At 53.5% G+C, this 12925-nt stretch overlaps 1 protein-coding gene across 4 annotated transcripts in view; it reads left to right on the top strand.

Annotated features, from left to right (window-relative positions):
* PDGFRB (platelet derived growth factor receptor beta) overlaps positions 1-9658 on the top strand; it is a 36828-nt gene extending 27170 nt beyond the window's left edge. For 2 of the 4 annotated variants that reach the window (XM_039836533.1, XM_039836536.1), the window contains 9 exons: positions 595-754; positions 1810-1970; positions 2561-2679; positions 2954-3076; positions 3883-3994; positions 4451-4550; positions 5115-5220; positions 6134-6366; positions 7587-9658. In XM_039836533.1, the coding sequence (XP_039692467.1) occupies positions 595-754; positions 1810-1970; positions 2561-2679; positions 2954-3076; positions 3883-3994; positions 4451-4550; positions 5115-5220; positions 6134-6366; positions 7587-7788 (1316 nt within the window). In that variant the 3' untranslated portion in view covers positions 7789-9658. The remainder of the gene's footprint in view (positions 1-594; positions 755-1809; positions 1971-2560; positions 2680-2953; positions 3077-3882; positions 3995-4450; positions 4551-5114; positions 5221-6133; positions 6367-7586) is intronic. The other 2 variants (XM_039836534.1, XM_039836535.1) reach the window with 2 other exon arrangements.
* Positions 9659-12925: the final 3267 nt, after the last annotated feature.

Below are 12925 nucleotides of genomic sequence, written 5' to 3'. Positions count from 1 at the left end.
CATTTGCAGCTGCTTGTTGTGAGGTTTGGGATTTTCCTCAGTATTGTGCAACCAAAACCAAATACAGAAGTACATTGCATGCATAGGCTAATTTATGCCTGCGATGATCGCCCATTTCACAATTTTTGTTTTCATTGCTATCTTCAAATTCTCACTGATTGACTTTAAGTAGATTTATTTTATTTGAATTTAAACAGTAACCTGAAATAAAGAGTTGCCTCTATTTATATACTGGGCTCCAAAACAAGTTTTATTTTGAAAAACGTATCGATAGCAGCTAACACTGTGTGCTTGCTATGTGCCAAGCACTGAGCTGAGCCGACAAAGACATTATCCCATGAACACTCACGACAGCCCTTCAAGGTGGGTATTATTAGCCCCATTTGACAGATGGGGAAAGTAAGGCTCAGGGAGATTAAGTATCTTGCTCATGGTCACAGAGGCAGGGAAAGAATCCGGGTTTGTCTGGCGTTACAGCCTCTTCGCCATCATACCAAGCTGATTCTCTCACGTGTCGTCTGTCATTAGCCTCATGGGCCTGATGGGAAGCCTGAGGCCTCCCTGAGGGCTCTCCCTGGGCCTCTTCCTCCACAGGGCCCATCTACATCATCACTGAGTACTGCCGCTACGGCGACCTGGTGGACTACCTGCACCGCAACAAGCATACCTTCCTGCAGCACTGCTCCGACAAGGGCCGCCGGGCCAGCGCCGAGCTCTACAGCAACGCACTGCCCGTTGGGCTCCCCCTGCCCAGGTATGGGGATGGAGGCAGGGAGCTGACTCTTTCGGGAGCCATGAGGAGCATCTGCTTACTCCCTCCTTGTCCAGGACAGGAAGCTGAGGCTAAGGCGGGTAGAGTCGCTCCTGGAGCCAGGGCTGTTCCACAAGTCAGTCCAAGACCCAGGCCTCAGCCACCCCACAGGAAGGCATAACCATAATGGCGATGATAGTGATGGGGTCAGCTGACTCCTACTGGCTGTCTGCAGTGTGTCAGGCCCTGTGCTAAGCACTCTGCAGACGTGACCCCTTGACACTGTGATACTGTCCTAGCCTTCCACAGTGAGCACTTGGAGCTCTCCTGTCCCAGGCCTGACTCCATGTTCCCCTCCTCACTGCAGCTCCCACTCCCTCTGCACAGCTGCCTCTCCAGCGCCCTGAGGCCACTGCAACCCACTTCTACTTCTTTTCCAAATATAATGTCTTAGTTCTTTTGCTCATTACAAAAGCAATATGTGTTTATTGCAGAGACAAGAGTAACTTCAGAAAAACATTAAGAGACAGCAAAACTCATCTCTGTCCTCCCTAACATTTTGAGTGATTTCCTTCCAGTCTTTTTTCTACTCGTAGGAACGCGTTTATATGGTATATGGGGGAGTTGATGCTACAAGCAGAGGCATTAGGGCAATTCATTGCCCACTCTGGGTTGTGGCCGGGCACTCGTAGGGCATCATGGCTGGATGGAACCATAAAGGCCACAGCAAGATACCTTGGTACACACCCTTGTTGTGACCCTTGTCTTGGGGTGTTGTAATTGCCCCTGGGTCTGAGCTCTTTAAGACACACACTGGGTCTTATGTCATCTTGGCAGCCCCAGGACCCAGCTCAGGGCCCCACGGGTTGATTGAAAGGGCTTTCTTCATGGTAATTCACATGACAGTGGCAGGCTGGGGGAGGATGAGTGAGAGAAAGAGAGAAGAAACACATGAGTGACAAGGCCTTGTGGGCCCCAGGAATAAACGGAGGGGCAAGAGCGGGGAGAGAAGGGGAAACCTGTGGCCTCAACTTCTGCAATGTTTCTCTCATGCTCAGCCATATGTCCCTGCCTGGGGAGAGTGATGGTGGCTACATGGACATGAGCAAGGATGAGTCGGTGGACTACGTGCCCATGCTGGACATGAAAGGGGACATCAAGTATGCAGACATCGAGTCCTCTAACTACATGGCTCCTTATGATAACTACGTTCCCTCCGGTGGGTGCACGCGGTGACCGTACACCTGTATGGCCCTCATACCTGTGCAGCGACGCCTTCTTTTCAAAGCCTAACACATGCCAAGCCTAGCTTAGCCCTGAGAGGGGAGAGGTGGCCTTGGCCTTTAAGTTCATAGATGGAGGAAACTGAGTGCAGCCATTTACCCAAAGCTGTTGTGTGTGTGGCCAGAGGCTTCCCAAGATGAACCCCTGTTTCTGGGTCCAGAGATATGCACACAGCTCACAGGGAGGGGAAGCAGTAGGGTGGGGTGGGGGGAGTACCTAGCCTCCCAGGTCTTGGGGAAGAGAGGTCTGCTCGGAGAGGGCCCCAGGCTGATCTAGTGTCCCCCAAAAAGCGGACAGGCCAGGCTGAGCAAAGGTAGCCCAGGGTTAATGCTGAAAGTTTTTCTGGACGATGAAGGTCCTGATAAAGTGGGAGAGATTTAGGTTAGATATTTGGAAATCGTTCTTCCTTTTGGGGGAGACTTAGAGGATCAGTAGCCCCCTGTCCTGGACGTTCAGCCAAAGAGCAGAGGTTCTGTGGGCCATGGGAAGACACAAGACGGTGGGTGACCCTCTACTCTCCCCTAGCTCCTGAGAGGACCTGTCGGGCGACTTTGATCAATGAATCCCCAGTGCTCAGCTACACGGATCTTGTGGGCTTCAGCTATCAGGTGGCCAATGGCATGGAGTTCCTGGCCTCCAAGAATGTACGTGTGGTCGCAGTGGGTAGATCCAGGTCGTGGGAGGCGGGTCGCCCAGCCAGCCACGGTCCTCCAAGTACACAGACCTACATGGAAGCTACATCCCCTCTGGTGGGCGAGGACAGCGAATGCCCTCACACCGTGTGCCTCTCTCACCCGTGTGGCCCCTCACGCCTAGACAGCGATGCATTGTTTCTCAAAGCACTTGATACAGAGGGCCTTTCTCCATAATTGCCCCCAAGGCCTCAGCTCCCACCCTCTCCCGCTCTTCTCCACCCAGTGTGTCCACCGAGACCTGGCAGCCAGGAATGTGCTCATCTGCGAGGGCAAACTGGTCAAGATCTGTGACTTCGGCCTGGCTCGTGACATCATGCGGGATTCTAACTACATCTCCAAAGGCAGCGTGAGTACCTTCTCCCACCCTGTGTGCCTCTGACCCTCCTGGTCAGCATGGCTTTGGCTCATAGATCAGGGCAGGGCTCCTCATGGTCTGACCTGCCCAGCAGTGACAGGCTCTGCCTGCCAAGCCATGAGTGCAGGGACAGGAAAGGTGCCACCACTGTGCATGGGGTTTGAGGGGGCTAAGATGATGAGGCTTGGGGTGGGCTGGGGGCTCAGATTTGCTGGTCATGGCAGGGAGCAAGGGACCAGCTGTCATGGGTCTTGGGGAGTTTGGAGAGGGAGCAAGCCAAATGTGTTGTCCTAGCTGTGGCAGGGGTTAGAGGAAGAAGCCTAGGTGACAGCTTAAGGCAGACAAATAGGTGATGGGCAGTATTTGGTTAAAATATGACCATCCTGCCTCCCACCCATGTCCCCAGAACCCCAGAGCTAGATGGCCACTAGGCCACAGAGATCTAAAGCAGCTAGGATGAGAGCTGGGTAGCACCTTGGCCATGTCCCTGGTTCCCATTCCCCTCTGCCGGCTCAGCCAGGGATCTCTCCTGGGGTCAGGAAAGGAAGTCTGTTCCATGAAGAGCCTCAGACTCTGAAGCTACTATGTCCCCAGCTTGTGGGAAAATACTCGGCCTCCTGATCCTCTGGCCAATACTGGGATCGGTGTAGGAATTGTGTGCCAGCAGAGATAGGCCCTCAGGGATTAGGGAATGAGAAAGGGCTGGGGATGGGAACTGCCAGGCCTCCTTCCCACACCCAGGTGCAGCGTGGGGCTCTGCCCCTCCTTGCACTCAGGCCATCCTTGGCCTCCCACAGACCTTCCTGCCCCTGAAGTGGATGGCCCCCGAGAGCATCTTCAACAGCCTCTACACCACCCTGAGTGACGTTTGGTCCTTCGGGATCCTACTCTGGGAGATCTTCACCCTGGGTAATGCTTTCTTCTCCCATAGCCCTCAGCGGCACGGCGGGGTAGTCCCCCTGACCACACATACTTCCAGCCTGGTCAGGGCCGTGAACAGACTCTGGGGTATGGGTTGGGGCTCCGGTTCAAGTCTCAGCTCTGCTGCTTCTACACTGCTGTGTGACCTTGGCAAGTCTCTTGCCCTCTCTGGGTCTCTTGACCGCCCCATCTGAGTATCAAAGGGTTTGGGCAGTGACATCAAAGAGGCTGCTTGGCTCTGGTATTCTCTGGTCCTCTGATCTGGGGAAGGTTGCAATTTGTCCAGAACCATGAAGGAGCCCACATTCCCTAATTCCAAGGCCCCTTCGCCCATGCCAGGGCTTCTGCGCCTCTTCCTGTTCCGCAGAAGAGGGTTCCTGCCGGTTTTTTTTTTCAACACCCCTGAGCCTGTGTATCTCTTCTCTTGTCTTTGCTCCCCAACAGGTGGCACCCCTTATCCAGAGCTGCCCATGAACGAGCAGTTCTATAATGCCATCAAACGGGGTTACCGCATGGCCCAGCCTGCTCATGCTTCCGACGAGATGTGAGTGGCACATTTGGGAGGCATTTTTCGGTGCAAACGATAAATATCCAACGTCACTAGACTAAGTCAAAAATAGATTTATTAGTTCAGAGATCTAGTAAAATCTAGGCGTGTGGACGACCTCATCGGCAATCTCTCCTTCTTACTCTGGGCTCTGCTTTCCTCTGTGCCAGCCTCGAATTCAGGCTGGCGCTACTCAGTGACTATGTCCTAGCTGCTTTCAGCATAGCTCCAGCAGCAGGCCCAGAGCTGACTGTCACAGTTTCAGTTGGGGTCACATGCTCGTCCAGTCAGTACCAGCCACTGAGCTGAGGGGATGAAAACTACCAGCCAGACCTGGGTTCTTTCTGTACTCACCAAGATGTGGCCAACCCCGTGGAACCACTGAACTGGGGGTGGAGGGAGGGCTCCCCAGGGAACGCGCAGGTGTGGCAGAGGAGAAACGGCACCTGCCTATCCACCTCCCTTCCCCAAGTTCTTTCATCGCTCGCCTTGTTCCGGGGCGGCAGCCACCCTCCCTCTGCACCCTGTGTCGCGGACCCTGACCCTTGTGTCCCTCCCCAGCTACAAGATCATGCAGAAATGCTGGGAGGAGAAGTTTGAGATCCGGCCCCCTTTCTCCCAGCTGGTGCTGCTTCTCGAGAGACTGCTGGGTGAGGGTTACAAAAAGGTAGGTTGAGGCAGGGTGGGGATGGGTAATGGAAAGTTCTGGTCCAGAAGTCAGATACTGGGTACAAGGCTCTGTGTGACATGCTGGTATTTAGGGGACCACCGTTTATCCTCTTTGGGCCTCAGTTTCCATGCTGGTACTAGTCAGGGATGGGTTGGAGCTATGAGTTTAGTCTACTTTAGCAGCACAGAGAGTTTTCAGATGAAATCTCACATGGCAGCTGATTGGTTTAAAGTTGGGGGGGAGGGAACCTATAGCCCCCTTTATCCTGCATCCTTCCTTATGCCTTCACGCCCACGCCAAATCTTGGATCTCCTTCAGAGGTTTCAACTCCCCCAGGCTAGATGACCACTAAGGGCCTGATCCCCTGGGCCCTGTCCAGACTCACAGGAGGCAAGTAAAGCCAGCAGGGCCTTAAAACCCTCCCCGCCCACAGCAGGAGCGGGAGTGAGGGGATACCATCTCCTTCGGCACTGACACGGCCCTCTCCCCAGGCCTGCTCCTAACCCCACTCTCACCCAGGTCTGGTATGGCTCAGGGACCACTGAGATGGAGTAGAGTTGACACCATTCAGGATTTAGGGATACTGAGGTCTCACTGAAGGAAGCTGAGGCAGGATGAGAGCCTGCATCTACCTAGTCGGAAGGTGGGGAAGTGTTAGGGTCGCGGGTGCTGGTCCACTGACTGTCCCTTCCCTGGGTGGTTCTGAGATCGCCTTGTCTTGTGAGATGCCAGGTGGGAGGGTAGCTCAGCCATGTGGCTTTGGGGACCTGTCCTTCCTCTCTGAGCAACAGTTGTCCAATTTACATAAGACACGAGGGACTGGGTCAGAATCTCACTGTCGGGTGATCCCTAAAGGCTTTTCTGATCTGATCTTCCCTGTTTCGCCGGCTCTCCTGGCCCCTTGGAGCAGAAGTACCAGCAGGTGGATGAGGAGTTTCTGAGGAGCGACCACCCAGCCGTCCTGCGGTCCCAGGCCCGCCTGCCTGGCTTCCATGGCCTGCGATCCCCCCTGCACACCAGCTCAGTCCTCTACACTGCCGTGCAGCCCAACGAGGGTGACAACGACTATATCATCCCCCTGCCTGACCCCAAACCTGAGGTTGCTGATGAGGGCCCACTGGAGGGTTCCCCTAGCCTTGCCAGGTAGCTAACTGCTGTGGCCTGGGGCATGAGAGAGAGAGAGAGAGAGAGAGAGAGAGAGAGATGCCTTGGAAGTAGGTTACAGAAGGTGAGCACTCCCTCCTGTCAGGGACTAGAACTGAGAATTGAACTCACTTGATCTTTAATGCCCTCAGGTGGAGAGGGCAGGCTGATAAGAGAGAGCATGGGATGGGTCTTATCTGCAACATAGTTGTTTCCTTCCAAGGAGCCCCCATAGGCCATCTATACTCTCCTCTTTCTAGGCCCCGTCCTAGCCCTAAGGAGAAGAGGAAGGAAACCTAATTAGCATCCCTGGTACCCATGTGTTACTCTGGGTCATCGCTAGCTCCAGCCTGTGGTCTGTCCTTCAGCACCATGCCCTGCGGGCCCCAGGGAGCCAGCATGGTTAGAGGAGGCAGAGGTACCTACAGGAGTTCGGGTCAGAATTCAGCCCAGGAAGGAGATAGATGCGTGCTATTCTTTGCCTTGGGATGTGGTGAAGTTAGAGTGTGGGGACGGCTTTGGCGGAAGGCCCAGCTGTTGCCTGGACTTGATGTTCAGACAGAGTCCTCCCTCAGTTGGAGAGAAGGGCTCCCCATAAGGCCAAACCCTTCCCGCCAAAAAACAAGACCCACCCCATGGTGAAGAGGCAGGAGCTCCATCTGGGTTCCAACTCCAGGCACCTTCTCTCTCTGTGTGCTGGGAGCACACACGGGACTCAGAAGGCTCCCCGAAGGCCCTCCCACCCCATTTAAGCAGCTAATATTCCAAGGCTCCAGGTAGACACCGTGCAGAGGAATCAAGCTGGCTCTCTTTTGTGCCCTTGGACAAGTTGTTTCCCGTATCTGAACTTCAGTCTCCTGATGTATAAAATAAAAACAATAAGAGCACTTCGGTTTGGAGGTTGTTGTGAGGATTCAATGGCATAGTGTGCCTTCAGGAGTGCAGGAGCTGGAGACACTGGTGGGTAAGGAATAAGCTGGATCCGTTGTGAAGTGCCAGCTCCTACACTTATCCGCTGTGTGGTATAGGACAGTGACGTAACCTCTCTGAGCGGCACTTTCCCCACTGTGCCTGCCTTGCATAGTCTTTACGAGGATTAAATGAGCTGAAGTGTGTAAGGTGCGTGGCACAAGTTCGGACACATCGAAAGCTCTTGATTAATGCTGTTATTTTACTGTGGTTCCCTCCCAGCCTCTCACTCACCTGCCTTCTCCCTCTAGCTCCACCCTGAATGAAGTCAACACCTCCTCTACCATCTCCTGTGACAGCCCCCTGGAACCTCAAGAGGAACCAGAACCAGAGCCCCAGCCCGAGCCCCAGGTGGAACCGGAGCTGGAGCCAGGGCCAGAGCTGGAGCAGGAGTGGCCACCAGATTCAAGCTGCCCTGGGCCTCGGGCCGAGGCAGAGGAGAGCTTCCTGTAGGGGGCTGGCCCCCACCCTGCCCTGCCCGAACTAAAGCTCCCCCTTGACCTCCCAGCACCCTGCACCCCCTGGCCTGGCCTGGCCTTCCATCAACAAGGCTGATCCCATCAGCTGTCCCCTTCTGGAAAGCTTTGGTCCCTGGCATGTTGCACTCCAACCCCTGGGGCTGGCTTAGGAGGCGGGAGGACTGCAGGGGCCATGACCAGCCCTCTGCCTCTGGGGAGGCCATGTGACTATGAGCCCAGGTTCCCCCAAAGGACTCAGTTTCTCCATCTGTAAGATGGGAAAGTTGGAGTTGGTGACCCACAGTCTGGGATTCTTCTGGCTGACAGGTGGGGAGGTTGGAATCCATGGGGAGATTCTCAAGGTTCATAAGGTGGTAAATGAACTTTTTTCTGTTCAGCAAGCTACCCCTCAAGGAGCTGCAGCTCTCTCCTACTTCTGTCTGCCCAAGAGTTGGAGAAGGGACCCTGGCATCCCTGGCTCCTGGCCGAGCTGGGGCCTGGCCTTGGTCAGTGTCGCCTCATCCGGAAGCCTTCTCCCCTCGATGCCAGTCTTTGCTTTCCCAGGCCCAAGCTGGTCTGGGGCCATCCACGCTTAATTAGTGCTAGGGGCTGAGCCAAGTCGAGGACATTCTGGCCTATAGCCCCTGCCTCAGGCACTCGGGGCACACCTGCCCATAAAAAGTGCCTGTGTCTGTGTCTTCCTGGCCCTGTGAGTCCTGGGACCTTTCTCCTCATCACCGCGAGTCTTATCCTATCCACCAGAGTGTCCAGGGCCAGGTGGGCTCATGCCCTGATGAGTGTGTTGACATGTCCGTGCACAGTGGCCACGTGTGTGGACCAGTATGCGGCCCTTCTGTGCTCTGGACCTTCTAAGAGACCTTGCAGGATTCCCTTGCCCAATTTCTGGGCCTGTTTTCTCTGTAGAAGTATGAGCAAGTTGGACTCACTGACTTTTGGTTCCCCTCCAGCACTAACATTCTAGAATATTCTAAGGGTTGTACACTTGCCCAGATGAAGCCAAACCTCCATCCATCCTGGGGGTCAACTGGGTCTGGGGAGATTCCAGACCACATACTCTAGGCATTCAGGAACCATGCCCCTTCCCCAGGCCCCCGGCAAGTCCCCAAAGGCCAGCTGCCGAGGCCTTGACTCGGAGTGACAGCCAGTGTCCTGAAAAGCCCTCAGCAGCTGCCCCAGGGACATGGGAAGATCACAGGACACCTTTCAGTACCCACAATGACCCCTGGAGCTACCCTGGGCCAAGAAGGCAGAGAGGGCAAATCAGGCCACCTGACATAGTCCCCTACTCCAGCACCTGTTCTCCAAGTCTGTCTCGAAGACACAATGGACAGCGAGAGCCCCTGGGGAGCCCTGGAAAGGACAGGAAGCCTTGGACGGGGAACCTGAGGAAGGGGTACAAGAGGTGGGTGCCCTGAGGACTGCCTTCTCACCTGCCAGCTGCCTCATCCTGAGGCAGCACCCATGGGGTCTGGCTTTGTCACTGCCCAGGTCCACTCACCTCACTGTTTCTGCCAGCCACACTCTAGCCCAGTGGGCACTGAAGTGCCAGGGGAATGAGGGCTGTGGCCAAGACCTCTGGCGGGGGAGGGTTGGAAAGGGTGCTGGTTGGCACCTCCCTGCCCCGGGGCCCGCAAAGCCTGGTGGAGGAGAAGGAGTGGGTTCTCGCTACGGTACCAAAGATGTAATCGCCTAGGTTTACAAGTATTTTTAGGACTCACATTAACTCACATTTATACAACAGAAGTGCTATTTTGTATGCCATCAAAATTTCCTATCCGTATACTTTTTTTTTTTTTTTTAAGGGAAAGATTTGAATATTAAACCTGGTGCTTCTCACTCAAGGACGTCGTGGTCTCACGGGTCTGAGTCCTCGTGCCTGGGAGGTGGTGGGAGTGGGGTAGAGATGATGAGGTCCTTTCTGCTCTGAGTCTGGTTTCCCTCTGTAAGATGGGGGTTTTCACTCCCTTGCTAGTAGCTGGGTGACCTGGACACCGGGCCTCAGTTTTCTCAGTTGGGACATGAGAAGACTCTTCTGGCTCTGCAGGGTCTGGCCCCAGGTCAGGCAGAACTGTTTACAGGCTTGTGCTAAGGAGCATGAGCCCCTCCTGCTGCCCCCACCGCACCCCACTCCACCCTACCATGTGCTTTGGCTTTGGCTCTTAAGCTGACCCTGCCTGCCTTACCCCCGCTCTGTGCCTACGGGCCAGATTGAAGCTGGTGTGGCTTGTGAGAGGCGTCTACTAAAGCCCAGACTCCAGGCCCCGGTGAGTAGTGAGTAGTGGTCGGGTCCCAGGTAGGAACAGGGCGTACGGAGCACCCAGGAAGGCAGAGAGCTGGAAAAAGTGGAGAGAGAGGGTGAAAGAGAAGAAGAAAAGAGGAAGGTGTGGGGTGTGCGGCCAGTGCGAGGCCACGGAAGGAACGGGGCCTGGCTGTGGCCCTGAGGGCAGTCTTGACAGGCTGGGCAGGGGATCGCAGACCTGGCAGGCCCACCTTCTGGCTGCAGCAGCTCAGTGGTGTGGGGCTGGTGTGGGGCTGGTGTGAGCCAGGCATCTTGGTGCTTGCTTGTTAGCTCAGTACTGGCCATAGGCTCCACTGCCCAGCCCAGGCCTGGGAGACCCTGACAGCAGCACGAGGCCAAGGGCCATAGAGCTACCAGGGGCAGGGAGCCAAGGGAAAAGGTCCAAGACCCAGGCTGGAGCTTCCTGGAAGGGGTCACCTGAAGTGGAACCAGTTTCCAGCCTGAGAGCTGTCATACCTCACTGTGTGACCTTGGCCATCCCTTGCTCTCTCTGAGCTGGGGAAGGGGCATCTTGGTTTGTTTCTGGGTGAGAGGCACCTTCTTTGGAAGCCGCAGACCTCCCTGGACTGACTCCAGGAGTCTGGGGCTGTGGCTGCCAGTGGGGAGAGGAATGGAGACGTGGGGCTCTGACTCATAGGCCTAGCCGCCAGCTCAGGAGCAGCTGAGCCATGCCAGGGGAAGCCCCGCTCGCTGCAGGGCCCCTCCTCGCCAAGCCGCCAAGCCCACCCTCCCGGGGTCCTGGCTTCAGAGCCCATGAACCCTTCTCTCCTGGCTGTGGAAGAAGATGAATGAGCCAATACTCAGATCTGCCCTGTAAAGAGAATAAACAACCACATTCCAGACGGGGATTATCCTCACTCATGGGAAAAGCCTCCTTCTGGAGGTCAGGAGACCTTGGCTGCCTCCACCTCAGGCCTGCTGCATGTTGGACCCTGCGTGAATCATACCACAGCAGGCCTCGATTTTCTTGGCAGAGAATGGAGCTAATGATGCTATAAAGAGATAAAGGATTAGATAAAACGCTGAGGATCACTTACTGAGCAGTTACTATGTACCAAGGCTGTCCTGTTGCTTCACAAACATTTTCTCATTCGATCCTCACATCAACCCTGTGAACCAGGTATCACGATTGTTCCCATGTTACAAAGGAGAAACCAGTTTAGGGAGGTTATGAAGTGACGTGCCCAAGGTTATCTAGTTGGTATGGCAGGGATGGCATCGGGGCCTGGGCCTGGCCAACTCCCAAGTCAGCACTCAGGGAGGTAAAGCACCCGGCCAAGGCTGTAAGGCTGCAGAGTTGGGGAGACTGGGTCCCTAACCCCTGTCTGCTGACTCCAGAACTCTCTGGCGCTGTACGTCCCCAAGGGAAAGCATAGGAAAGTGCCGGTCAGAGGAAAGACCTATGTGAATCTGAAAGCTAGATAAAAATAATTTGAAAAAGTTGGGTAGAGAGCTTGGACCTCACAGCCTCCTGTGCAGAGGGGTCCGGGGAGAGGGTAACTATAGGTCGGCCTCAGCTGGCTCCTGCCTCCCAACCTTGCCACTCAGTCAGGCTCCGGGATGCGTGAGCTGGAATTTTCCTCCCAGACAGATGAGCCACTCGGACGACACTATTCTTCCGCCACCCTATTCATAGCCAGGGGCTCCTTCCTGGAAAAAGAGGGAAAGACTAAAAGAAGCTATGGCCCCTGAGGCTCTGAACTTGAGCTGAGAGGAGCCCCACAACCCTCCATTAATGCGCTTTCTTTGATTTAGGGCGCTGTCTCCAAAAGGCCTCTTTTATTTTAGTTTCTTACTCATTTCATAGTAATTAAAAGTTATTCATCTTCATAATGATTAAAAATTACTTTTGTAAAAGTATTTATGCAACTTTTGCCATCATTAGAAATATCTCTTACCAAAATACATGATACAGAAAGAGGAAGTCTTTGTGTATTTTGTATTTTAGGCTCCAGGAACATTTCAAATGCTTATCTTTTTTATTCGACAAATGTGTGCGTAGGAATTTATCTTATGGAAGTTCTGTCCTCATTGTTAATCATTTAGTTATATTCTTCTAGGTCCCCTCCTTCCCCCATACTAATATTTATATTTTGTAGTTATAAATATGTATACAGGTATATAATTATAATTTTAAACAAAACTACCACTGCTATTTTGCAACTTTTTGCTTTTCACTTAACAATACATGATGGACACACTCACAGTTCAGTGGTACCTACAGATATTAATTCATTCACTTTGAGAGCTGCACATAATTTAAAAGAATGTCTGTGCCATAAAATATTTAACCAGTCCCATACTGATGGACGTTTAGTGTTTCAGAGTTATAAATTAGGCTGCAATGGCCATTGTTTGCAAAGTACATTTATATTTGCATATTTATGTAAGCATCTTTTTCCATAGGATAAATACCTGGACACAGAGTTGCTGAGTAAAGAGGATAAATATTTAAAACATTACTGGATTCAAAAAGTTCCCTTAAAAAACACATAATCATAGAATTTCTGGAAGGCTAAGAAAAGCAAACATAAAATGATGAACACAAAATAACTTAATTCTAGTTAGGCTCTCTGGCCTTCTGGAAGAAGTTTGGAGACTCTTCTGTTTGTTGGAAAAAAGCCACGAACTAGTAGTAAAAAGAAGTTAAAGACAGGAGTGCACCAAGCAGAGACTCTCTTTCTGGAGTGACCAGAGGGCTTTGAAGACTTGCAGAAGCAGAAGCTTTCCTGAAATGCAACTCCCACTTGTGGGCTCCCAGCCCCCACCACCCAGAGGGGCCAACCCAGCATCCCCTCATGCCCTGGCTCTG

This window comes from Pteropus medius, unplaced genomic scaffold, assembly GCF_902729225.1.
Source record: "Pteropus medius unplaced genomic scaffold, Ma_sr-lr_union100, whole genome shotgun sequence".
Lineage (NCBI taxonomy): Eukaryota > Metazoa > Chordata > Mammalia > Chiroptera > Pteropodidae > Pteropus > Pteropus medius.
The sequence above is the reverse complement of the archived record's forward strand: the minus strand, read 5'-3'. Positions and strand labels throughout refer to the sequence as shown.